Below are 27325 nucleotides of genomic sequence, written 5' to 3'. Positions count from 1 at the left end.
TCTTCTTTGGAAAAGTGTCGTCTATTCACGTCTTATGCCCATTTCTTCACTGGGCTGTTTGTTTTTTGGGTGTTGAGTTTGATAAGTTCTTTATAGATTTTGGATACTAACCCTTTATCTGATATATCATTTGCAAATATCTTCTCCCATTCCATCAGTTGCCTTTTAGTTTTGCTGATTGTTACCTTCTCTGTGCAGAAAAGAAGCTTTTTATCTTCATGAGGTCCCAGTAGTTCATTTTTGCTTTTGTTTCCCTTGCCTGAAGTTACTGCGGCTGAGGTCAAAGAGGTTTTTGCCTGCTTTCTCCTCTACGATTTTGATGGCTTCGTGTCTTATATTTAGGTCTTTCATCCATTTTGAGTTTATTTTTGTATATGGTATAAGAAAGTGGTCCAGGTTCATTCTTCTGCAAGTCGCTGTCCAGTTTTCCCAGCACTACTTGCTGAAGAGACTGTCTTTATTCCATTGGATATTCTTTCTTGCTTTGTCAAAGATGAGTTGGCCATACATTTATGGGTCCATTTTTGGGTTCTCTGTTTTGTTCCATTGATTTAAGTGTCTGTTTTTGTGTCCGTGCCATGCTGTCTTGTAACAGCTTTGTAACACATCTTGAAGTCTGGAATTGTAGCTTTCCCATTTTATTAGCTGAGACCTGTAGAACCCCTTTTTTTTAAAATTGTTTTAAATGTTTATTATTTTTGAGAGAGAGAAAGAAAGAGAACAAGAGCGAGAATGAGAACACAAAGTGGGGAGGGGGCAGAGAGAGGGAGACACAGAATCTGAAGCAGGTTCCAGGCTCCGAGTTGTCAGCACCAGAGCCTGATGCGGGGCTCGAACTCATGAACTGTGAGATCATGTCAGACACTTAACCGACTGAGCCACCCAGGTGCCCCATAGAACCACATTATTTTCTAATAGTAATAGTATTATTTGCCCCCCCCCCCCCCGAATTTAATTAAATAACTTGAACAGTTTGCCATCTAAATGCTTATTAGTCTTGAGTCAGTTGAGTGCCTGACTCTTGATTTCGGCTCAGGTGTCAGGCCCCGCACTGACCATGTAGGGCCCGCTTGGGATTCTCTCTGTCCCTTTCTCTGCCCGGCCCCTGTTCACATGCACACGTGTGTGTGTGTGTGTGTGTGTGTGTGTGTGTGTGTGTGTGTGTATACACGTGCTCTCTTTCTCAAAATAAATAAACATTAAAAAATACTTATTAGCCTTTATGGATGAAAGATACAGAATTTTCCTTTTTAATTTTGTCATTAAGACATTACTTATTTTTGAATAGATAACCCAAAATGAAAGTGCCTGAAAGAATACGTGCTGAAGTCTCATCCTCATTCCTTTTCTGTAACAAACTATTCCACTCCCCAAAGGTACTAGTGTTTTTCATATCCTTCCAGAGAAATCCACATATATATAAGCAAATCCATGTATGTGTTTGCACATATATTCGTTTTTCTTTATTTTATTGAAATATTAGCCAAATATGTGAATTCTCTCTCAGCCTTGCTTAAATTGTTTAAGTTAGTATCATATTTTGGAAAACATACCCTGTTAGTACATGTGGAGCTGTAGTATATCCCTTTACATAGATGTACTGTAACTAATTTAACTATTTCCCCCTTGAGGGATAGTTACAAATAATGTTATTGTGAATACCACTGTCTATAAGAATCATTAGTTTCATTTTTAACATTCACTTCTAACTGTCCGGCATTAATTTATTACCAAGGCACTGTAGATTGGCTTCATTTATATGTATTATAGAAATCCAAAAATTCTGAAGAAAGAAAAATTCCAGCTGGTTTTTAAAGATGCATTAAGTATGCCATGAGCATGTTGGATTTATTTCACGAATTCAAGGATGATTCAATGTAAGGAAATCTGTTAACAAAACAAAAATCAATGTAAGGAAAACTAACTGTATTGTGGGGAAGGAAGAAAGATTTTTTAAAAGAAATTAACAGTGTGAAAAGGAAAGCACAACTTAAACCTAATTAATAGGTCATAACCTTAGTACTCTCCAAAAATTGACTTTTGTCAATAGATAATCCACTAGGTAAATTTGATCAAGGGAATAACAGAAAGCAAATGTGCAAAATAAGATAACCATGGAAACAGAAGAAATTAGAACTATTATACAAGACTACTGAGCAAGTGAATTTGAAAATGAAATGAAATGGACTACTTTCCAGGGAAATACAGATTAGCAAAATTGACGTCATTAGAGTTAGAAAGTTATAAAAAATCAATTTCTACAAAAGAAATAGGAAAAATTAAGTAATGCCTTACAGAAAGCACCATGGCCAGATGGTTTTACAGGGGAATTCTAAGCCTTTAAAGACCACATAATTTTAATGCTTTATAGATCGTTCCAGAGCATTGGAAATAAGAAACTTCCTCATTTCTTTTCTTTTATTCTTTGTATTTTTTTTTTTAAACGGGGAGAAGCTTTTAGCAGTTTTTAATCTGACTTGAATGACACTTGTGTTTGATAATAGAGTCCTTTCTGCACTTAATGATTCTATAGCATATTTAAAAAAATATAATGGAAACAAAATCCTTGATTCTAAAAATTAACTACAGATCGTAGTGCTTTTGTATTGTCTTTTTTTCTATTGTAAAATATAGGACATAATTTTTACCGGTTTAGCCATTTTTACGTGTATCATGTCATTAAGTACATTCACATTGTTGTGCAGCTGTTACTACCATTCATCTCCAGAACTTTTTCATCATCCCAGACTGAACCTGTACCCGTATTCAGCAATAAGTCCTCATTCCTCACTCCACTCAGCCCGTGACAACTATTATTCTATTTTCTGTCTCTATGAGTTTAACTACTGCATGTAAGTGGAATCATACAGTATTTATTCTTTTGTGCCTTGTGCATTTCATTTAGCACGATATCTTCCACATTTGTACATGTTGTAGCATGTACGAGAACTTAACTCCTCTTTAAGGCTGCATAACATTTCATTGTGTGTACACACCACATTCTGTTTATCCATTCATCTATTGATGGACACTTGTGTGGCTTCTGCCTTTTGGCTGTTGTTGATAATGCAGCTATGAACATGAGTGTGCAAATATCTGTTTGAGTCCCTGCTTTTAATTCTTCTTGATACATAGTTAGAAGTGAAATTACTAGACCATGTGATAAGTCTTTTAAATTTTTTGAGGAACCATCATACTGTTTTTCCCCTTTTCTTTTTGAAGCAAATGTAACATCAATACCTGAACCTGATGAAAACAGTACAAAAAAGAGGCAATATCCAGACTAATATCACTAATGAATCTTGGTGTAAAAGTACTAAATAGAAGTTTAGTAAACAAAGCCATTACCTCATTAAACAGATAATATACTATGACCAAGTGGTATTCATTCCAAGAATGCAAGATTGAATATTAGAAAATCCATTAGTATCAGGCATCGTAATAATAGAACTAAAGGTAAAATCAGATTGCTAATGCCATAGGTGCTGAAGACAAGCTTTTGACAAATTCAGTGACGTTTCCTAATTAAAAAAACTGTCCAAGTTGGAAATAGGAATTGAGTGCTATTTTTTTTATCATGGTAAAATTCATATACCTCAGTGCCCAAATTAGTATCTCACTTCGGGGAAACACTAGAGACATTTTTGCAAAAATTAGGAACAAGGCAAAGATTCCTACTATCTCTATTACTCCTCGTTATTGAACTATAGGTGCTAGCTAGTACAATTAGGCAAGAAAAATTAATTAGAGGCACAAATTAACATGAAGAAATTAATAACCTTCAACGACAGCATAATGTTAGAAAACATTCCCACTTGAGTATCAGCAAAGTAATTAAATATTTCACAATAAACTTAAAAGACATACTGCGACTCAGTAGCATAAAGATCTTGATTCTTCCTATGTTACTTTATAAATATAACACAACATCAATAAAAAGTACTAACAAGCTTTTAAGGACTTTGGTAAGTTGATAATATGCTAGAATAGCCAGGAGAAGACTGTGGGGAAATTGTACAGGTTATACCGACTCTACTAGACAGTAAGATATACAATAAAACCTGTGTAACTCAAAGTGAGGCACTGGCATGTGAATAGACAGACCAGTGAAATATAGAAAGAACAGGAATACATCCAGGTACATAGAGAAATCAAGTGCTTGAGAAAGGTAATATCTTAAATTTCTGGGGCTAAGGTGGGTTTATTCATAAATGGATCAGGGACAACTTGGTAGCCATTTGTAAAAATATAAAATTAGACCCATGACCCAAGCTGTTCAAAAAAAGAAACTAGAAATGAATTAGGGTCAAATGTAAAAAATTTTATACAAGTAAGTACTAGAAGTGAACATGAACTGTTCTTCAATCGTGATTTAGGAAAAGGCTTTCTAACTATGATCATTCTTTTTGTTTTCTCTGCATTTTGGGCCGGTCAGTTTGAACAATATAAAAATAAGTTCTGCACGACAAAAAAAAAAAACAAACACATAAATTCGAAGGAGACCTAGAGACTAGGAGAGAATGTTTGCAACATATGCCATGGACAAAGGGCTAATGCTCCTAATATATAACAAACTTAAAATTGGAAGGACAAAGGAATGAAAACCCAATAGGAAAATGGGAAAAAAGACACGAGTGGACACTTCACAGAAAATCTATATAACAAGGTCGTTAAACATATGGCAAAGTGGTCAGATTCACTCAGAGAAATGCGAATTAAAGCAACACTGAAATATAATTCTCACATATCAGATTGGCGAAAATTGTAAGTGGCTATGGGGAAACAGGCACTCTCATGCATTGTGGTAATACAAACTGGTACGACCCATCTGGAACAGCATTTGGCAATCTAACCAAGCTGTATATGCACCTTTTGACTCAACAGCCTCACCTCTAGGAATCTACCTTTAAAATATACCTCCAAAACTCTGAAAATATATAGGCACCAGGATGTTGATCGGAGCGTTGTTTGTAATCACAAAATCTTGGAAACAACTCAAAGGCCCATTCATGGGAGAATGTTTGTATAATCTTCGGTACATTCGGGTAGTGGAGTTGCATGTAGAAAAGCATGAGGAAGAACTATGTGGATCATGACGTGGAGTGGTTTCCAGAATATACTACCGTGTGGAAAAAAAAAGAGAAGTGTAAGAGAGTATAATACGTAACCCTTTGTGGAAGAAAATACACATAGTAAAGCCAAGTATACATTTGCCGTTTGTGCAGAAGCGATACTGAATGGATAAACGAGAAACAGAGGAGATTGGTTACCCGGTGGAAGTGGTTGTGAATGAGGGAGCAGAGATGAGGACAAAGTGGAACTTCTCAAGTGTATACTTTTTGCATAGCTCTAACTCTGAGAACCTGGTGATGTTTCTCATACCCCAAAATTAGTTGAATAATTGAGACCAACCAGATATGAGGTAGCCCGAAACAGAATGCAGGCAGGAACAAATAAAACTAACCGATGAATAACATAAGTTTAGTGAAGGGGGTGGAGATGAAAAGAACTAACCTCAGTAACTTTAGAGAATAGTATTTTGACTATAGTGTAAAGCTGGAGACAAGAACTGTAAACAGATCTCCTACTACAATTACTTTCTCACAGTGGCACGGATTAGGAGTTCTGTAACAGTTTTATGTAAATATTAGGAACAAGCAAATAAGTAAGTGTATTGTGGATAACGAGAGCCAGGGTTTTCACTGTCAGAGCTTACAAATCAGGAAAGGCAAGGCGAGACTGAACTCTGGTGTTGGGTTGTAATTGGAGGTATCAGTACGAATATATGGGTATTTAGGAGTATGGATAGTTGGATAGAAATACAAGCTGGTGAGTGTGTGCATAAATATGTCTTCTAGCTATGCTTACTGGGAGGGCTTGGAGGCAATGACCCATCTCAGCAGCAGTATGACTACATTAGCACCCAGATCTTCGTTTCTAAATACTATACTTAAATAAAAGGAACCAGGGATTCTTCAGGAAAAGTAGGTGATTCCAGGGTTTAGGCAAGGAAATTACAAGAGGAGCTCTAGAATATTTTACGGTGCCAAAAAGGAAGGAAGTGCTTAAAAAATGATGGGGGCGTGTGGAAAGAACACAGGAGTCAACCTAAGGGGATGGAGTTCCTAATCAGCAAATCTGACACAAGTTTAGAAACTAATTATGATAATGAGATATAAGATACAGAATAAAATATATTTGTTCATACTGAAATGAATATATAAATGAAGTAAATGAATATAAATGAATTTATATTTGTATATATTTGATTTTATTTGTATTCATTTACAAATGAATATAAGTTGAAAATAAATGCAAAAGGAGGGGACACTTCTTTTTTTTTTTTTTGTTTTTTGTTTTTAATGTTTATTTTTGAGAGAGAGTGAGAGCGCGAGCCGGGGGAGGGGCAGAGAGAGAGGGAGACACAGAATCCGAAGCAGGCTCCAGGCTCTCAGCTGTCAGCACAGGGCCCTATGTGGGGCTGGAACTCCTGAACAGTAAGATCATGACCTGAGCCAAAGTCAGACGCTTAACCTACTGAGCCACCCAGGTGTTCGGGACACTTCTTATTGTAGAATTTCAATTAATGAATGAGGAATGATGAGTATCTCTTCACAAGATGCTTACTGATTTCAAAGGGACATTTTTCAGAGTAACTAGCCAGTACCTTTTGTAAGTGTCAAGGTACTGAAAATAAAAAACGGGGGATCTGTTCCAGACTGGAGAAAAGTAAGGAGACCTGCTACCTGAACATAGTGTGGGATCTTGGACCAGAAAAAGGACAGTAATGGGAAAGTTGGTGAAATTGGAATAAATTATATAGTCAGTAGTATTTTATTATTGTTAATTTTGTCAGTCTTTTCATGTGTTTTGAAGCTCTTATTGTCATGTCATCCTGATGTCCTTTATCATTATGAAATACTCCTTTATCTCTGGTAATAATCTTTGCCCTGAAGCCTACTTTAATCTGATCTGAATTGGGTCACTTGAGCTTTCTAATGTTTAGTGTTTGCATGGTGTCTTTTTCATCCTTTTATTTCAGCCTTCTTGTGTCTTTATATGTAAAGTCCACCTCTTAATAGTGTATTTTTGGCTCTTTTCTAAGTCTTTTCTGGATATGTCTTGTTTGTTTAGAGTGTCTAGTCCGTTATATTTAATTTGGCTGTTAGTTTTTTTGTTGTATCTTTTGTATTTTGTTGTTTTTCTCTGGCTATTTTCAGAGTTCTCTTTCCATTTGGTTTTTAAGAATTTGACAATGAAGTGCCCAGGGGTTGTTTTTTTTCTTATTTATACTGCTTGTGGTTTTCTTAGTCTTTTGGATATAGTATTAGATGTCTTTCATCAGTTCTGGAAAGCTCTCAGCCATTATGTCTTGTCTTTTCTGCCCTATTCCTCTCTTCTTCTAGAACTCCAATTACATGTATGGTAGACAATCTGTTATTGCCTCATGTATCTTTGGATGGCCTTTAAAGTCTCCAATCTGTTATTCACTCTATCCAGTCATTTGTTTTTTTTATTTCAGATATTTTTCAGTTTTAGGATTTCTTTTTTTTTTTTTTTTTCTGTGCTCTAATTTCCTGCCCATTCATGCATTATGGTTATAGTTCCCTTATTGTCTCTGAATGTTGTTAAAATAGCTGCTTTAAAATTATTTGCACATTTCATCATCTGAGTAATGTCATGGCTGATTTTCATCAATTTCCTTTCCTTTTGAACATGGATAAAATGTTCCTGATTCTTCGTAGGTCTGGTAATTTTATCCTGGATATCATGAATAATACATTGTGGAGTGACTTTGTTATATTTTTCTGAAGAGTGATGTTTTTGTTTTATATTAGCCATTTAATCTTGCACAAGTCACACTGTAAACTTGGCCACTCCTGTAGTGGACAGCGGCTGAAATCTCTCTTTCATTCTGTCAGGCTGCTGGACATCTACTGTGTTCGTGCATGTTCAGCAGTCAACAAGAGATTTAGGTAGAGTTTTAATTGCAGAATTTGGTGTTCTTTTTCTTTCCCTGTCTCCTTCCTGGGATTTCTCCTCTCACTTCCAGCTTTTGTGATAGCTTCAAAGTGTCTCCTCTGATTCTTCAAACTAGTAAGATTGCTGGTTTCTTTTGAGTTCTAGCCCAGGCACCAATTGGCACCTGCCTTCGGATGGAAATCCTAGTAAAAGGTAGTTTACTCATCCAGTGTCATGCCCTTTTGCTAAGTCTATCTGGTTTCAGCCTGATTTTGGTTTCTCTCTAGGCTTTCTGACAGTTGACTTTTATATTTTATCCAGAACTTAAAGCCATCTGTGGAACAGCTACTCCAGCATTACCAGAGGAAAAACGTTACTAAACATGTTTAAAGATAAACTCATCTTGCTTTTCATATGCCATATATAATTGCTACTTAATGTTCTAGTGTATGCATCCATCATATTTTGTGTTTTTACTCCCTAGTGACATGGACCTAGGTTGTCCCTGAATTCCTGATACCGTGAACAGTACCATTTAGAACATTACCTGTGGAAAGGTTTCTTTGGCATCTTTGTCCCAGGAGTAAGCTTGCTGGACTGTAGTGTATCTGCATGCCTGTTTGCACACCTAATTTCATGCGTGAATCCTCTTCCAGCAGGGCGCACATACACATCCCCAACTTTGGATTTACCCAACTTTCTTATGTTTGCCATTCTGATGGGTAGATGGTGGTATCTCATTTAAACTTGCACTTCTAGAGATGTACACTTGTTCACATGGTTTTCACATTTTCTGTGTTGGTTTGTGTCCATTGCCTGATTTTCTGCTATGTGGTTCAAACCAGATCTTTACTTCTCTCATGATTTGTGTTGTTTTGGCCATGTCACATAAGTTCTTTACAGTCTCAAGGACATATTCCTGCCAGTATATGATATGAGGTAGAAATCCAACTTTGATTCTCAGTATGATGCAACCAAATTTTCAAGTGTGTCGTGTTTTGTTTTGTTTTTATTATCAGTGTTTAGAAATATGTTTTAGCATACCATTGGAAGGAATTGACCTGAATAACTTGGTCCTTATCTTGTGTTAATTGTCTAAATGACTTTTTGAGATCAGATTAATATTTAGGGGGAACTAATTTAACTGATGAATAAAAGTTTATGTAATAACTTCTGTTAATCTCAGTGGCCAATTCTTTCAGATCTTTCCTGTGTTGACGTACTGTATTCATGTAGTTCCTTATTTGTTTCCGTACTTCTTTGCTTATCTCATTTGATCTTTAGAACAACTCCAGATAGAAAGATTAGGTATTAACTCTGTTTTATGGATGTTGAATCTTTGTTTAAGTGATTTGCCTGAGGCTCCTACACCTGGTTTCGGATTTCTACCTCCTCCGTGTTTTGTTTTGTTTTTTTTTGTTTTTTTTTTTGAGAAGCATTTGTTTGCTCAGGCAGCCATGTACTGTTGCTGATAATGAATAATAGCCACTTCAGTTCATTGTTCTGCTGAGTATGTTTTAAAGGTAATATTTATGAGATTTTCTTTTATTGGCTTATCCCTTTTTTCCTCCCTTTCCTTTTTCTTGGAGGAGTTGTCTTAAGCTTTATGACAGTAGTAGTAATGGGTTTTAGTCACACACATACTTTTTGAGGAGAGGAGTGTGCATAAATGGTTTTATTTAGAAATTTGCCAATGGAACCTTAAATGTTGTGAACATTGTTAGACCATGAGAGGTTTGGTATCTTTAAAGCCATACCTATTATAAATTTTTTCATAGGCTGTATACCAGTAACTATCCTTTCAACTTAGATTTTAACCGCTTTTGCACTTAGATTTTTTTAAAGCAGTCTTGGCATATGTTCTGTTTATGTTAAGTTGCTTGGGAACTTGGTGTTTCTAGGCAGATCATAACACTGGGAGGTAGAGTACTTCTCTAGCTTCATCAGTGTTCCTAAATAAAGTTGAAATTATTTGTTATTGAATAAGTTGAGATTATTTTAACAATTGACATTTGGCAGAATCTTAAAAGGGCCTATTTTAATACTTTATTGTATCGAATGTTTTACTGGTGTTAATTGCTCTGAAACATGGCCTGTCCACAACTGTCTGGTGTAAAAGGAACGCTCAGTAATGGAACTAGCCTTTTTTCTTTCGGTTAGCTTAAGAAATATGCTAAAGTATCAGTATTATGTAGTAAATCTTAATATATGAGCAAATTCTTTAAAGATAATGCTTTTATTTTTCTTTGAATCCCTTTTTTTCTGCTTTTTAGAGGAAGTATCATTCTGCAAAGGAAGCTTATGAACAACTTTTGCAGACGGAAAACCTTTCTGCACAAGTAAAGGCAACTGTCTTACAACAGTTAGGTATGTAATAATAGTGTACTATAAATATTTCTCTTTATGATTTTTCCATGTCAGAGATGGCAGATATGTGGCTCATGTATTCTATTCTCTTTTCCTTCCTTTACCCAGAGTTGATAGAATTAACTCGAACCCAGCATATTTCCCCTTTCAGCCAAGCATTGTCCATCTCACGGTCCATCTCGTTACCGTTCTTCAGTGCAGTTGGTCCTTTTAAATTCTTAGAATTATTCTCTAGTACTTAACCCATGGGTGAGGGGGATTGAGTACTTCCTTTGTGCCAGATATGCTTAGCACTGAATGAAGTTAAGTGATTTGTGTAAAGTCACTTAGTGGTTGGTGAGCTTGCTTTCTTAGCCCTATCAATAATATTAACTAAAACATTTCATCGAAAAGTTGTGCAACATCTAATGGTATAGTTTTTGTACACATGTAATTCTTTTCTGATGTTGAAGAAATGTAGCCATTTGGATGACACATTAGTGTCACTCTGACCAAGAAGATAGTGATTGAGTTCTCCACGTTTAATTTTGTTGCTTAGTTATTGGGTCATGTTTCTTATCTGTATATGGTGTTTGGGTCCCCTCCTCCCCCTAGCTTTTGTTTATTTGTTTTTGGTCTGGGCAAATAATTTATTCTTAATTTTTAACCAACATTGTAGTAATATGAATGTTTTCATAATGTGACTATTTTTACATAATTTTAAAATTACTTAAGCCTAGATTTTATCACTGATCTTCATGATATTGATATGTATCATATGATTAATTATATAAAATAAACACATTACCTTAATGTAAAACTTTTGTTTTTAGGTTTGTTTTTAATTTAATCTCTGGTTAGAATTTTACTTGTGTTATCCATACTTTTAAGAATTAGAGAAGTATTTGAATATTTGTTTTTAATAAGTTTACAGACCGTGTTTGAGTAGTTTGAATTCATATCTTCAAATTAAAACAAGTTTATTAGTATAGTAAAGAAAGATTTTGTGCAGTTCTTAAGTAAAAAGAACAAAGTGATGCCTTTATCATAAGACAGCTTACTCATTCAGCTAATACTTGAATATGAGCTGTTTTGTTAATCCACACTATTTATAATCAAGTTTTTGTGCATTTCAGCTGCAGTGAGGAATGTGTCAATAGTAAAAATGCATACACCTTTTAAATTTAAGACATAGATTGAAATAGTTTTGGTCTAGTTACATGTGAATCACTTGTCCTCTTTGGCATTGGCTTACCATATTTCGAAGTATAGAAGTATAATAAACTTTTCGTGCTTTTGAAAGGAAAAACACTTCTCCTAATTAAGTCTAATTTATGCCTGTGTATCAATCCTTCCTACTTGCTTGTCACTGCTGCTTCAGCAGCTCCTTTTAGAGCCTGTTTCTCTAGGTTCCATTCTTACTAGTAATAGCAGGAGGTAAGAGGAACAGATGAATAAATATAAATGTGTTATTGACATGTATTTCTGTAAAACATACTAATGCAGTCCTTGAAATATATTTTGGCGCACAGCAACTATAATAAATGTCAGAAAATAACGGTCCTTATTTGTTATATGTAATATGGACTATACACAAAGAACAACGCTGATTTTATGCACTTGAAATGATCCACAGCTGAAATATGACTTCCCCAGCAAATCAAATCATTCCTGTGTTGTCTTAAAAGTTTTAGAATACAGTATTGCATGATCCAATCTTTTGATAGCTTATATAACGATTATTTAATAAAAATTGTGCATATTTAAGGTGCACAACATGATGTTTTGGTACATCGTGAAATGATTAGTATTGTCGAGCTAATCAACATATCCATCTCTGCACATAGTTACTATTTGTGTGTGGTGGGAGCACCTAAAACCTACTCTCTTAGCAAATTTCTATTAATATATTAGAGTATTATTAACTATAGTCATTCTGCTATGCATTACTCTCTAGACTTACTCCTGCTACGTAACTGTAACTTGTACCCTTGGACCAGTTTCTCCCTATTTCCCCTACCTCCCCATTCCTGGTAACCATCGGTCTACTGTCTGCTTCTATATATTCACCTTTTTGAGATTCTACATATAATTGAGATTCTGCACAATCTATATGTATTGATTAAACATTTGTGGTACCCATTTTAAACCATTTTTATTTGCACCATTTGAATATACTTAGACTTGGGTTTTATTTTTAAATAATTGTCAAATGCTTTACAGTTTTTATTTTAGATAAGTTATTAATACATGTGGCCATTGCCAGTGAGATAGGGTTGTATGTGGGTGTTGTACTCTGAGCTATCATTGATTAAATCATCTTATATGTACTCCTTGGAAATAAACAATGGGTTAATAGACTGTCTTGGAGAGTCTTAAAATGCACATAAAATTTTACATGGAACAGTGAATTTTTATATTCTTTGTTTCATAACTTGGAATTTTTTCAAACACCAAAATTAGAAAAGAAGAACTGTAGTTTGTAATCTAAGTGTTAAGTCAGTACTTAAAATCGTTTTGGTTTCTCTGGAATAAAGTTCTTTATAGGTTTGACTGTACCTTCCTGTGAGAAACAGACTTCCTTATGGTCAGAATTGGCAGTTCTAAATTTTGGGAATGTGTGTGCCGAACTAAATGAATAAATTGACTGAAAAAAAAAAATTTTTATATGTTTTCTGTTTGGTATTCTTAAAAACTGAAGAACAATTAAGTCATCTTTGTAAATATTTTTAATCATTTACTGTAGGTTGGATGCATCACACTGTGGATCTTCTGGGAGATAAAGCCACCAAGGAAAGCTATGCTATTCAGTATCTCCAAAAGTCCTTGGAAGCAGATCCTAATTCTGGCCAGTCCTGGTATTTCCTCGGAAGGTGAGACTTAGCAGACACTTACACTATGCTTTTGTTTATTCCAACTAAGAGATTGGAATTATGAGCTATATAATTTTGTTTATATTTATATTTGTTTATATTTATAACTTGATTAGTGTCTTTTCCTTTTTAAATATATTGTCGCAAAGATTTCTGGAAAGTTAAAGCTTCTGAATGTGATAGTTTTTCTCAGCATAATCTGGTCAGCCAGGACATTTCTTATTTTGCGTGTTGGATTTTCGTTTGACTTGATCATTGCTGGCTTTTAAAAAGACTTATCAGATAGTAATTCTTCATCCTAATATTTAAATGCCTTTCCTTCTGATTTCTGTTATTTTTTTTTTATATGTCTGTTGAACAGAACCGAATTAATTTTTCATTCTGCCTGGTGACCACCAGTAGCCAGTGGAACCTTGCTATTTGTAATTTTGATTAATGATATATACATTAGAATGGACATATTTGATGAATAGTAGGTCTCAAATCAGTTCTACTTGAAATCTCACAGGGAGAAAGTGGATACATTATTATTGGATCTGTTGGAAAGGAGAAGTAACATGTAATGAAAATAGTGTTCTGCAAGTCTGTAAACTTTTCTCTGTACTTTAAATGCCTAAATTGTGCTCACTGATTATCTAAAATATACCTTATGTATGTGTATCTGATAGATTATATTTTGGGGACATTATTAGATCGTCTATTGGTTCCTAACTGGTTTTAGCTTTTATGGTGTGGTGGAAAGATCAGTGTACTAGCAGCTGGGAGACTTGGATTTAGGTCTTGGCTAGGCTACTGTTTATAGATCATGGGTGATACAGTTAAACTTTTTGATGCTTCAGTTTTCTTTTAACCTTTTAAATAAGAGGATTATATTAGATCAGTGGTTTTCATTGGGGGCCTATTTTGTCCCATAGGGGACATTTTATAATGTCTGGAGATAGTATTTTGTATGGTTTCATTTTTCCTTTAAATTTAGCAAAGTGTGTTTGTATGAGATGGAGTAGTACTAAGATTTTTTAAAAAAGATGTTTGATTAGTCATTAATAATGTACAACAAGAGTTGGCTGGGAAAGTACCTATTTTTAGCAGAAATTTTCTAATACCTTCCAAGCCCTAGAAAATCATCTGATTTGGGTTGCTCACTAAAAAGCTTGAGAGTCCAAACTTTGTTTTTCTCTTTCACTGAATGAAGATATTTGGGGGCAGAGACTGGAACCTACCATCTTTGTATACTGTCGACTAGCAGCGTGGCTATTGAGTGAATGCAGTAAATGAACTAACTGAACACCATTTGCTTTTCGAGCTAACACCATTGCTGCTGTTTAGTGTTGCACAGTGGGATGCTTCATACAGGGACTGAAAAGGAGACGGAGTACTGGGAAGTAGGGACTGCCTAGACTTTGTCTCTAGTGTTAACATTTACATACGAAAATTTCTTTTTATACAGGTTAAAAGGCATGTGTAGTAGCAATTATTTTCATTTTGACCTAAGATGAAGAATAGTAGCGGCTCAGTCAGTTAAGCGTCCGACTTTGGCTCGGGTCATGATCTCGTGGTTCATGAGTTTGAGCCCCTTGTCGGGCTCTGTGCTGACAGCTCAGAGCCTGGAGCCTGCTTTGGATTCTCTCTCTCTCTCTCTCTCTCTCTCTCTCTCTCTCTCTCTCTCTCTCAAAAATAATAAACATTAAAAAAAATTTTTTTTAAGTTCTTAAAGCTCTGAATAAAGACCTCAGGTGTCAGTAAGCAACTTTGGGATTTGATGACCCTAATATTCTACGGCTTTTTATTACTTATGTTCACATTCAGATCTGTGTTGAAGATGTCCTTTGACATGTGTATATCATAATAAAGGTGTAATGTGGTAATGCTCTTATAGTAGTACTAATCATTGGCAGTGTTATCACAGAACTATAGAATGTTAGAGCTAGGAGGGACCAGGGAGGTCACCTGCTTCACTCTGTAAACCCTGTTATTTTACAGATGTAGAAATAGAGTTCAGAGGAGTGAAATGGTTTATCTAAGGTTACAGTCGCACAGGTAACTAAATCAGAACAGGAACTAGAGCCTAGGTTCACGTATTGCTTTTTCAAAGACACAGGGCTGTCTCAGGGGCACTTAGTTAAGTTTTGCTACAGGAAAAGTGGTTGGTGGTTCGACTGGGACATCTGTAGTTGGGCACATTGGTTTTCTACTTTTCACTTTGTACGAATGGAATGTGAAAACGTTTTCTACTATCTGTTAAGGATTCCCTTTCTTTGTGGTGTCTGTCCCTACATGGCGTTGTTCATAACTTCTCCTGAAGTTATTAACAAACTTTGTGGAAGTTTGCAGGTACTCTCTGACATTGCCTTCTCTCAGTCACTGACATTTCTTATTACCCAGTCCACAAGATTAGTTATCCTTGGGCTTATTTTAACGTCTCCCTTGTAGGTGTCCTATATATATATTTTTAACATTTATTCACTTTTCGAGAGACAGAGCGTGAGTGGGGGAGGAGGAGGGAGAGAGGGAGAGGGAGAAGGAGGGAAACAGAATCCGGAGCAGGCTCCAGGCTCCGAGCTGTCAGCACAGAGCCCGACATGGGGCTCGAACTCACGGACGGCGAGATCATGACCTGAGGTGAAGTCGGTCGCCCAACCGACTGAGCCACCCAGGTGGCCCAGGTGTCCTGTATTCTTAAACCCTCTCTTCTATATGGATGAATTCCAAATCTAGATTTCTACATTTCGAGGTATTAAATTTCAGGACCACATCTCTTACTCTTTACCTAACATTATCTATTTTAGTGTTCTCATCTCACGTCAAAGTAAGCATATTTCAAAGCTCATTCATCATATTCTTTTCCAAACCAGCTCTTCTCCTTTTATTTTTGTCAATGATGTCACCATTTCTTTTTTAACTCTCTTTGATCAGGCTTAAAAACTAAGTTATAAGCCCCTGCTATGAATATCTAATCAGTCAGTCACAAAAGTCCTTATATCTTTTGGTTTACTATATTTCTCCCTTCTTTTTCTTTCTTTCCATTTTCGTTATTTTCACCCCAATTTTGGCCTGTTCCAAACCAGTGAGTATAGCTGCCTTTTTTACTGTCCATAATTTATTTTTCTTTCAGTTTATCTCTACACATTGCTAGCAGATTACTATTCCTATAAAGTGCTTTCATGGTGCCATTTCCCTTGTTAGAAGAACAAAAACTTCAGGGTAACCTCGGGCTGGATTTATAATTCTCTACTATTTGTGCTATCTTATGTACATTAAGTTTTGGTTATACTGCCTAAACAACATTTAAAAAAATTTTTTTTAATGTTTATTTATTTTTGAGACAGAGAGACAGAGTATGAGCAAGGGAGGGGCAGAGAGAGGGAGACACAGAATCTGAAATCTGAAGCAGGCTCCAGGCTCTGAGCTGTCAGCATAGAGCCCGACGCGGGGCGCAAACCCACGAACCGCAAGATCATGACCTGAGCCCAAGTCGGATGCTTAACCGACTGAACCACCCAGGCACCCCCCCAAACAACATTTTAAAATGCCCTCTTTCATCTTCTCTGTCTGAATCAGGCGTTCCCAGACTTCTGGATTGCAGGAATCAGCAAAATTTCAAAGAATAATTATGAGGATCTAAATATTTAATTTGGGCAAGTGAAAACATTTAAGATATTTTTGCCATTTAGTCAGCCAGTAGTATTTCAAAATAAGTCAGTTACAGTATAAGTATTAATTACTTTAATGGAATATTTATATATATAAGTATATGTTGCTGTGTTTCTATTTTATTTTCGTGGCCATAAATTGCTTTATACTGGCTGATAATTGGGAATCACTGGTCTAAACAACATGCCTCTATACTTATTTTAAATTCCTTAGTGTTATCCTTCCTTTTTTGCTTTTCCTAAATCCTGTAGTGTGTATTGTGGTGTCTCCTACCCTAAATTCTCAGACCAGAGAATTGCCTGTGACAGACATTCGATATGGCATCATGACATTTGTAATATGTCTTCAGTCCTCAACTAAATTGTAAGCTCCATGAAGACAGACAGGGACTGGGTTTTGTCTTTTCTTTTTTCCTTAGTGCCAAGCACTAAGAAGATAATTTCTGTATTTATAGCTTCAGCTGCTGTTCTGTGTATCCATCAGGTATATCTGCATTAAGAAGATAACAGGTTCCTCTCTCTCTCTCTCAAAAAAAAATAAATGTTAAAAAAAAATTACAAAGTGGGGGGGCGCCAGGGTGACTCAGTCAGTTAAGTGTTTGACTTCAGCTCAGGGCATGATCTCACAGTCCGTGAGTTTGAGCCCTGCACTGGGCTCTGCGCTGACAGCTCAGAGCCTGCAGCCTGCTTCAGATTCTGTGTCTCCCTTTCTCTCTGTCCCTCCCCTGCTTGCACTCTGTCTCTCTGTCTCTCTGTCTCTCTCTCTCAAAAAAAACATAAATAAACATTAAAAAAAATTACAAAAAAACCACAGGTCCTTGAAACTTTAATCAATCAGACCTTGCTACCCTTACATGTCATGAAATACCGCACTCACCTTATTATACTGTTTTTGATAGTTAGCTTGGTTTTGCCTGCATCTTAATGTTTGTATTTTTTACAAATTACAGAATGGTTGACCTCATGGTCATTATTTAGGAAAGTAGAATTGAAATCAGATTCATCCAGTCTTACCAGAATAGAATGGTTTTCTTGGTTTTTTTAAGTCTATATTCTTTATGTAAGCTATGTAAATATACCAAGCGATATAAGTGGCATGGCAAGTGCATGTGTGAGCGCGCATGCGCTCTTTCAACTCTCAATAGAATACTGAAGTAATACGGCCTTTAATTACTTTAATATTGTTCATTAATGTATCATGCTTTAGCACTTACCAGATAGACTATAGTATAGTTTATTGAATGGTTAATTATAATGTACATTATAATTATAATTTTATATACACACACGCACACACATTCACAGAAATATGTTAGCTCATTCAGAATTTTAATTTGCTTTGATGTATGTAGTCCATTTTTCAGCAGATTAATCAGTATTAATGCAATTGTCTGGATTTTTTTTCCCTCCCCTCAGGTGCTATTCAAGTATTGGGAAAGTTCAGGATGCCTTTATATCTTACAGGCAGTCTATTGATAAATCAGAAGCAAGTGCAGATACGTGGTGTTCAATAGGGTAAGACTTTATATAAAAATAATGGTATTATACTCGATACATGACAGTTACATATCACATATAATATACTTGGTGAGGCTGAGTAGTTCTTCTCAGTTGACCTCTTGTTTGTCCTTAATTTTTCTTTCTAGCGTGCTATATCAGCAGCAGAATCAGCCTATGGATGCTTTACAGGCTTATATTTGTGCTGTACAATTGGACCATGGCCATGCTGCAGCCTGGATGGACCTAGGCACACTCTACGAATCCTGCAACCAGCCTCAGGATGCCATTAAATGCTACTTAAATGCAACCAGAAGCAAAAGTTGTAGTAATACCTCTGCACTTGCAGCACGAATTAAGTATTTACAGGTAAAACTTTTAAATAGTTTTTTAAAGACACATGTTTCCCCATGACACTCAGGCAGGAGGCGGGTGGCTGGAAAGTTTGTCTAGTTGTGTTTTGCTGTCTATAATTTGTTTCCATATTTTGTAAACATACCATAGCTTGTAATATTATTTCACTTTTCATTTTAAGTAAGAGATGCAGTATTTTAAAAGATGCTCTTTTGCACATTTACTGTTGATGTATATTAATTTACATAATTTTTTTCTACGTACTGTCTACATTTTTAAGTTGTCATAGCATTTTAGAGAAAAGAACACAAACACTGTCTTTCACTCTTGCTTGGAGTTTCATGAGAAGACAGCTATGAGAACTTTGAAAACAGAGCTCAGCTTTGTTTGAATTCTCACAAAGGTCTATATTCTGGTTACCCTCTTTATACTTAGTATCTTTCTGAAACCCCAAATTAAGAATCTATTTTCTTTTAAAAACAATTAGTTATAGCATTTAGGAAGATTTAGTGGACTTGCTCTTACTCAAGTAGGCTTGTGTTAAATTTGCTTTTTACATAATTTTTCCTAGGCTCAGTTGTGTAACCTTCCACAAGGTAGTCTACAGAATAAAACTAAATTACTTCCTAGTATTGAGGAGGCGTGGAGCCTACCAATCCCCGCAGAGCTTACCTCCAGGCAGGGTGCCATGAACACAGCACAGCAGGTGAGAAGTTGGGTTATGTTCTGCAGGTACCCAGCTTTAAGGGTTCTTTTCAATCTGTAGTGGTCAAGCGTATTTTACTAAGTACAGGAGCCTTTTATTAATGGAAAAGCCTTTGGATTTAATTGTGAAGGGAATCTAGATCGAAATAAAACTCCCTCTGATATGGGAAGAAATTTTGGGGTGCCAATTTAGAACCTTTGTGCATTTTCATGATTTTGAAGGAGATTTCTTAAAATGATGCTGCAGTGGTTTGTTTAATTTTTAAAGCAGTTTTTCAAAGGAAGGTACACATTCCTCCATTGATGATCATTTGATTTTGATTTTCAATAATTGCCATCAGCGATGTCCACATAGCTTTGAAAAGTATGCAGTCTGTAAAGTTTTATAATTTGAAGGAATGAACTAAGAATATATAGAACCCTATTTTTGTCTTCCTTCTGTGATTCTTAGGCATGTAAACCTCATCATGCAAATACTGAACCTGTATTAGGCCTCAGTCAAACACCAATTTCACAGCAGTCCTTGCCACTACACATGATTCCTTCTAGCCAAGTAGATGACCTGTCCAGTCCTGCCAAGAGGAAAAGAACATCTAGTCCAACAAAGGTATATATTTTAGAGAAATAGAAAATCCCAGTCCAAAAGGAATCTCCCAACTGCCCTGAACTTGTGCAGTTTGAATATCTCCTGTCCTTTATTTTAAATCTGTGGACATCAAAAGAGTGAAAGGTTTGAGTTTTTCCATCCCAGATTCTTAGCATCCTATTAAATACAGAACGTAGGGATAAATTTGCATTCATCAAGTCATTTTATTCATCTCCCTGCCGTTAAGATCTCAACACACTTTTCATCATCACTTTCTACTGACATTGAGATAAATTTATTATTGGATCTAGTGGACAGTGTGGTGTTTAGGTTAGCCATTTGGGCCATAGTTTAGGGGTGGGCTTTTTCGGGTGGTTGATTAAAGAATCAGTATTTTTTTTTAATTTATGATTTCCCAAATTTATTATGCATGTGAAATTATTTTTAAAAGAATTTAATGTCATAACATTTTTTATATGTAAATATTCCAATTCATAGTCATTTGGCCTTCACGAGTCATTCTTGTTAACTCTGTGGATTTAACCAAATATTCTTTAATTTTTTTTTATCGATTTTCCTCAGAATACTTCTGATAATTGGAGTAGTGGCCATGCAGTGTCACATCCTCCAGTACAGCAACAAGCTCATTCGTGGTGTTTGACACCACAGAAACTACAGGTATGTAAGAGAATGCTTTTGACAGATTGTTTTTCCTCTTGCAAAGGAGTAGAAGAAGTAAACTTTAAAATTTTAAGTATTAATTCTTAAAGTTGAGTGGCAGTCAATCCAGTCAAATGCACATAAGTAAAATGAACCCACGTTTGTCAGAGTCGTGGGATAATTAGTTCCCGATTTTCACCTATTTTTGGTTTTATTTTTAAACAGGCAACATTCACATAGTTCCAAGTGCATCTGTATGGTTCTGGGTTCCACAGGGCAAATTCCTGCCCACTTAGCTTTTAGCTCCTGCCCGTATCCACTTAGTTCTCCCTCTAACAGCTAGCCAGTGTTACCAGTTTACCTGTCTTCCCTGAGATATGTTCAGGCTTGCACAAGCAACCATGCATCCTCCTCCTCTCACCCGTTACTCATTTTCTCCTTTTTTATACAAATGGTAGAATGCTCCGCCTGTTGATTGTTCAGTGTATTTCATAGGCCTTTCCTTGTCGGGATGTAAAGAGCTTCTTTGTTGTTTTATGGCCACAGCGTATTTCTTTTTTTAAAAAAATTTTCTAATGTTCATTTATTTTTGAGAGACAGAGACACAGCATGAGCGGGGAAGGGGCAGAGAGAGAGAGGGAGAGACAGAATCCGAAGCAGGCTCCAGGCTCTGAGCGCTCGGCGCAGAGCCCGATGTGGGGCTGGAACTCACGGACCGTGAGATCATGACCTGAGCCGAAGTCGGCGCTTCACTGACCGAGCCACCCAGGCGCCCCCGCCATAGCATATTTCTTCCGTAGATGCACACCTTCAGCAGAGCACTGATTTTCGGTAGTCAGGCTGTCTGCACACTTTTCCTGTTCCAAACTGTGATGCTTTGAGTGTACTTGTCCTACTGCATTGTAAGTGTAAAGAACTTTCTGTGTGAATACTGAAAACTAGAGTATTAATGAGTAAAATTTTATGCCCACTTGTCTCAAATACCACATTACAGTAAACTTCTTTTGATGAATGTTTATTTCTTAATTTCTCAAACTTCTTAAAGGACTTCATCTCTGGGTTAGTTGCTGTTGGTCAGGAATCCGTATCTTTGACTAGATAGTGGCTCCGCATTGGTCCAGTCGTTTCATGACGAGGTTGCTTAGAACAGTGAGCTTGAGCTGGTTTCTTAGATATGTCTTTGACCGTATTCTCCTTTCTTCTTCTTCTTCTAGCACTTGGAACAGCTCCGTGCAAATAGAAATAACTTAAATCCAGCACAGAAACTGATGCTGGAACAGCTGGAAAGTCAGTTTGTCTTAATGCAGCAACACCAAGTGTGTATAGCATTTTTTCCCCCTAAAATTTGTTAGCATTTTGAGTACTTTTATTGACTGAAACATTTTAGAGCATGGTCATGCCTGCTTCTTTCTACCAGTATTTGGTGGAATTTAGTAATCTTGCTTCTTAAAATACTAATAATGGACAGAGAGTTTTAGGAAAAAACAGCTATAAATTTAATTTTGAGCACAAGACTTGGTATTTTATTATTTATTTACATGCTATTTTACCGCTGTTCTGAGGGTTTATTTCTATTATTGAATACTTAACGAGCTGTCCTAAACCGAGATGGGGTTCTTCAGGACTTGTTGAATTTGGAGGATCTGACATACAAATATAATAGAGTGTAAATTGGAGATCCTCTATTTTGTGATTGGGAAAAAGACCTGTAAATTCCACAGTTTTCTTAATTTTCAGCTGCTTTCTTTTGTCGTTACTAAAGGGATGTTTCTTAAAAATAAAACAGATTTCTGCTTTTCTGAGGAAGCTAATCTAAATATGACTGAACACAATTTCTTGTTTTTAAAAAAGTGTGTATTTTTCAGCCTAGAGAAATTAAATGTTAGGGTAAAATCAGAGATTACCCGGTTATATATACTCCTTCATATTTTTGGTCCTCTACCTTATGGCCCACACAAGGAGCGTTTATTTTTCATTTGCCTTTTGACAGATGAGACAAACAGGAGTTGCACAGGTACGATCTACTGGAATTCCTAACGGGCCAACAGCTGACTCATCACTGCCTGCAAACTCCATCTCTGGCCAGCAGCCCCAGCTCGCTCTGACCAGAGTGCCTAGCGTGTCTCAGCCTGGAGTCCGCCCTGCCTGCCCTGGGCAGCCTTTGGCCAACGGACCCTTTTCTACAGGCCATGTTCCCTGTAGCACATCAAGAACGCTGGGGAGTACAGACGCTATTTTGATAGGCAATAATCACATAACGGGAAGTGGAAGTAACGGAAACGTGCCTTACCTGCAGCGAAACGCACTCACTCTACCTCATAACCGCACAAACCTGACCAGCAGCGCAGAGGAGCCGTGGAAAAACCAACTATCTAACTCCACTCAGGTAATAGAAGAGCTAGCTGCTTCGTTGGCTTCTCACATACTAGTTCTTTTTTTTTTTTTTTTTTTTGTTTCATGCATTCTGAGAGAAAAAGAAATAGAAGTTTGAGGAACTGTTTTTGTAAGCATTTTATAGTACTGTGATGTTATCAGCTATATTTTGATTCCCAACATACATACACACATACATAAGTGTATTTTCTTTTCCATTATAAGATTCTACATCCACACGTGCACGTACACACACACAGTCTTGGAAATTTCCACAGGATAGACAAAATAGATCATACAGCCCCCCAAAACTTACTGTTTTACTTAGTTAATTTCTACACATATTGCCTACCTAAGATCAGGTACTTATGCTAATATGTTTTAGGTATTCACTGTGGTGGGAGAAAAAGACCATTAAAGAAGCAGTTACCGTAAATTACTCTGAAGTGTGACTTTGGTGAAAAGTGCTGTCACTGTACCTAGGAGGGCACATAAACCAAGTTGTTAGAGTTTCCAGAAATTGGAGAGTTTGGGAGGGGAGAGGGCTGGTAAAGTGTGCCTAGAGTATAGATTATGAAGAGGGAATGGTGAAATGTGAGGCTGAGGAAGGTAGAGAAAGTTGCCTCATTCTTTTTTTTTCTAAGTTTATTTTTGAGAGAGAGCGAGCGAGAGCGAGAACACGAGCAGGGGAGGGGCAGAAAGAGAGGGAGACACAGAATCCGAAGCAGGCTCCAGGCTCTGAACTGTCAGCAGAGCCCGACGCGGGGCTTGAACCCATGAGCTGTGAGATCATGACCTGAGCCGAAGTCAGACACTTAACAGACCAAGCCACCCGGTGCCCCGCCTAATTTGTCTTGAAGGCAAAGTAGAACCACTGCAGTTTTCAAAACAGTAATGGATTTCATGAACATTATTTCTATCAAAGATAGATGTGCCATATTTTACTCCGTTCACTGTTAGACATACAATTTCTAAATTTTCACTTCTCAGTATTTGTGCACATCGTTTTTCCTGTGTTTTGGGTTGTTTCCATGGAGCGTGTGTTTCAAAATGGAACTGAAGGGTCAAAGAGTAAGCATCCAAAAAAAAATGTTGCCGACACACATTGCCAAATTACTTGTACTTTTGTTAGTAAGAAATATTTGACTTATTGCTGGTTAGCCTTATGTTATTGGTAAAACCAAGATAATTTCATTCTTCAAAGACTTTTAAGTTTATTCTTGAAGTACTTTTCTTGGCGGGACCATCTTCTAGAGTGATTAATGGTTGTATTTATTCTTAAATGTTGAGCACCTCCCATGTGCATGTCCCGTTCGAGGCTCTGGGGATAAATCTGCCGACACAAGGATATCTTAATTCATGCAGGTAAAAAGACCGTGAACAAGTAAGCATCATATAGAGAATATTAGGTAATGATATAGTGAGTTCTATGGAAAAATGTATTAGGAAGGGGAGCTGGGGCGTCCTAGACATTGGTGGTAGAGGATTCACAGTTGTAAATAGGAAGGTCAGGGAAGGCTTCACGGAAGATGACATTTGAATGAAGACCTGAGAGTTTACAGAGTGAGCCTTGAGGGTATTTGTGATAAGAGTGTTCCAAGTCTCAGGAGCTGGAAGGAGCAATAGGCCCTAGGGTAGGAGTGTGTTTTGCATTTTTTGGAGGTAAGTCAAGGTGGTGAGGATGGCTGAGCACGGCGGGCAGAGGGTAAGAAGGGAGGTACGTATGGTCCAGCTGGCCACGCTGGCCAAGTCCCGTTCAGCCGGGTAAGCTGTTGTAAGGGTATTAGATTTTATTGTGCGTTAAATGGGAAACGGGGTTTTTGAATGGAGGAATGACATGATCTGACTTAGTTTTTAACTAGATCCTCTCTGGTACTCTGTGGATAGACTAAAGGTGGCAAAGGCAGAAATGAGGTGTGTGACCGACTTGGAGATTATTGCTGTAATCGAAGTTAAGACATGGTGGTGCCAGGACCCAGAGTGGCAGCATTAGAAGTGGTCAGCTTTTGGGTTCCTTTGGAAGGCAGAGCCGGTAGGATTAGCTGGTAGAGTTGGAGTGTGAGAGGGAGGAATCAAAGCTGGCCTGGCTCAACTCGAGGGATGGATGCGTCTGGGTGAGATCCCCATGGGGTGTGAGTAGATGGAGGAAAGAACTCGAGGTGACCTGTGAGGTGGTAGGAGATCCAGGAGGATGTGAGTGATTGCCTGGAAGCCAAGTGAAGAAAGTCTTTCGAGGAGGAAAGCGTGATCAAAGTGTAAATCCAGTAGTGCTTCATAGGCCTAGTAAGGTAAGGGCTGGGAACTGACCATCTGAGGTATTTGGTGACACTGCTGGGACCAGGAAACTAAGGGGCACGGGCCAATCCACCCCACGACCATGACCTGGTTTTTGTTATTGTTTTTGTATTTACAGCCCACGAATGAAGAATGGGTTTTTTCATTTTTGAAGGGTTCTTAAAAAGAAAAATGGGGGGCGCCTGGGTGGCTCAGTCGGTTGAGCGTCCGACTTCAGCTCAGGTCACGATCTCGCGGTCCGCGAGTTCGAGCCCTGCGTTGGGCTCTGGGCTGATGGCTCAGAGCCTGGAGCCTGCTTCCGATTCTGTGTCTCCCTTTCTCTCTGCCCCTCCCCCGTTCATGCTGTGTCTCTCTCTGTCTCAAAAATAAATAAACGTTAAAAAAAAATTTTTTTTTAAAAAAAGAAAAATGTGTGACAGAGACTATATGGCCCACCCAGCCTAAAGTACTTGCTGTGTGACACTTTACAGAAAACATTTTGCTGACATTTCAGTGGACTTGGTGGGATCAGAAGCCTAATTGAGGTTGGTCTCAACATAAGTGGAAGGAGAGAACTCGAAAACAAGAGATGTAGACAGTCCCAGCACTGACACTTTAAAGTCGTGTGGGCTGTGCACTGCACAGTGCCAGGGGCGATATCCCCATAGACCGTGACATGAAAGGGAAGGAGAGAAACAGGTGGTAGCGGAAGGGGAAGTGCGATGAAGAGTTGTTTTTTGTTTTAAATTTAAGATGGGAGAAAGCAGAAAGAAACTCAAGGCGGGTGGAAGCTCATGAGCAGGGTTCAGTAGAGAGGGAGAAATTAACGTGGGAGACAGAGGAGAGAATTGTTAAAGTAGGTGAGAAGGTGGGATGTGGGGCGGCGGCGGGGGGGGGGGGTCGGTTCTGGGTCGGAGAACCTGAGATTTTTGTTAGGATGCCTGTAGTGCTGAGGTATAATTGGCAGTTAATAAACGGGAACCTCTGTTAGGATTGTAACTTACGAATCTGTTGTTCTTCTTTAAGCACATCCAATTCCTGGTTTGCTTAGTTTTGAGATTTTCAGTGAATACTCTCAACTCTAGTTTGGGAATTTGCTGTCTTTTAAAAACATAATTCCAGTGAAAGAGCCTTTGGTTTGCAGGCCATGAGGCCTTTGTACATGACTGAATACTGAGTGGTAGAGCGCCCCAGCCTTTGTTTCACAGGTTCCTCAAGGCCAGTGTCCGTAGAAGCTTTATAATTTAGATAATGCGGTTAGGAAAGCTGTCCAAAAAAATGTCGTGGAACTGATTCTAGGTCAGAGGTTTCCCAAATGAGGTTGCTGCATGGTCACTGTAGGTAGGGGAGTTCTGTCTCTGGTATTAATATAATTGAAGAGGCTTTTTCAATACTGTCTTCCATAAACCTTTTCACATATTTTCCTCAAGTTGTAATGAAACCTAGACCGTTGATAGACTTGTATGGTCTGTCTACCTTTCAGCTTTTGATGACGAGAGGACATAGAGATCCGTATTCATTTACATTACAGTTATGAAGAGTTTATTCAAAGGTACCATTTAAGATACGAAAGTGAAATTATAGTGATCGTTCAGCAAGTACTCTAAAGAATTTATAACCTAACATACTTGATTTGTAGATAGAGATGATGTAATAAAATGGTTAGTTTCTTTTTTTACTTATCTGCATACTGTAATCAGTGTAACTTGTTAAATGATTATCTTCTGAGTAAATATTTGACGATAGATGGAATTTTGACTCAGCCACCCAGACTGTTTCTTGGATAACATTTTAAGTATTGGCATGCTTATAATATTATAGCATTTTTACTTTGTGAAAAGTTTTCATATAACTTAGAGATTTTATCTTTTAACTACTATTTTTGAAGTTTTAGCTGCCTGTTTAAGCATTTAAAACCAGATTGCATTACTTTGCATGCTCGTTGATGGGTGTCAGCTTTTCACGTATCTGGTTTTTTTAGGTAGATAAGTTTCTTGAATAGAAATATACCGTTTAAGTGTTTTAGTTTTAGAAACTGGTTTCAG

General features: G+C 37.3%; 1 protein-coding gene across 4 annotated transcripts in view; it reads left to right on the top strand.

Moving 5' to 3' along the window:
- The window catches only part of KDM6A (lysine demethylase 6A), a 204317-nt gene that overhangs the window by 134101 nt on the left and 42891 nt on the right, over positions 1-27325 (top strand). Inside the window, exons 12-20 of one of the 4 annotated variants that reach the window (XM_053891683.1) lie at positions 10236-10329; positions 13055-13181; positions 18248-18346; positions 18478-18697; positions 19254-19388; positions 19839-19994; positions 20556-20651; positions 21848-21949; positions 22624-23019. In XM_053891683.1, the coding sequence (XP_053747658.1) occupies positions 10236-10329; positions 13055-13181; positions 18248-18346; positions 18478-18697; positions 19254-19388; positions 19839-19994; positions 20556-20651; positions 21848-21949; positions 22624-23019 (1425 nt within the window). The remainder of the gene's footprint in view (positions 1-10235; positions 10330-13054; positions 13182-18247; positions 18347-18477; positions 18698-19253; positions 19389-19838; positions 19995-20555; positions 20652-21847; positions 21950-22623; positions 23020-27325) is intronic. The other 3 variants (XM_019417346.2, XM_019417349.2, XM_019417351.2) reach the window with 3 other exon arrangements.

This window comes from Panthera pardus, unplaced genomic scaffold, assembly GCF_024362965.1.
Source record: "Panthera pardus isolate Hobbes unplaced genomic scaffold, ASM2436296v1 HiC_scaffold_27, whole genome shotgun sequence".
Classification (NCBI taxonomy): domain Eukaryota; kingdom Metazoa; phylum Chordata; class Mammalia; order Carnivora; family Felidae; genus Panthera; species Panthera pardus.
The sequence above is the reverse complement of the archived record's forward strand: the minus strand, read 5'-3'. Positions and strand labels throughout refer to the sequence as shown.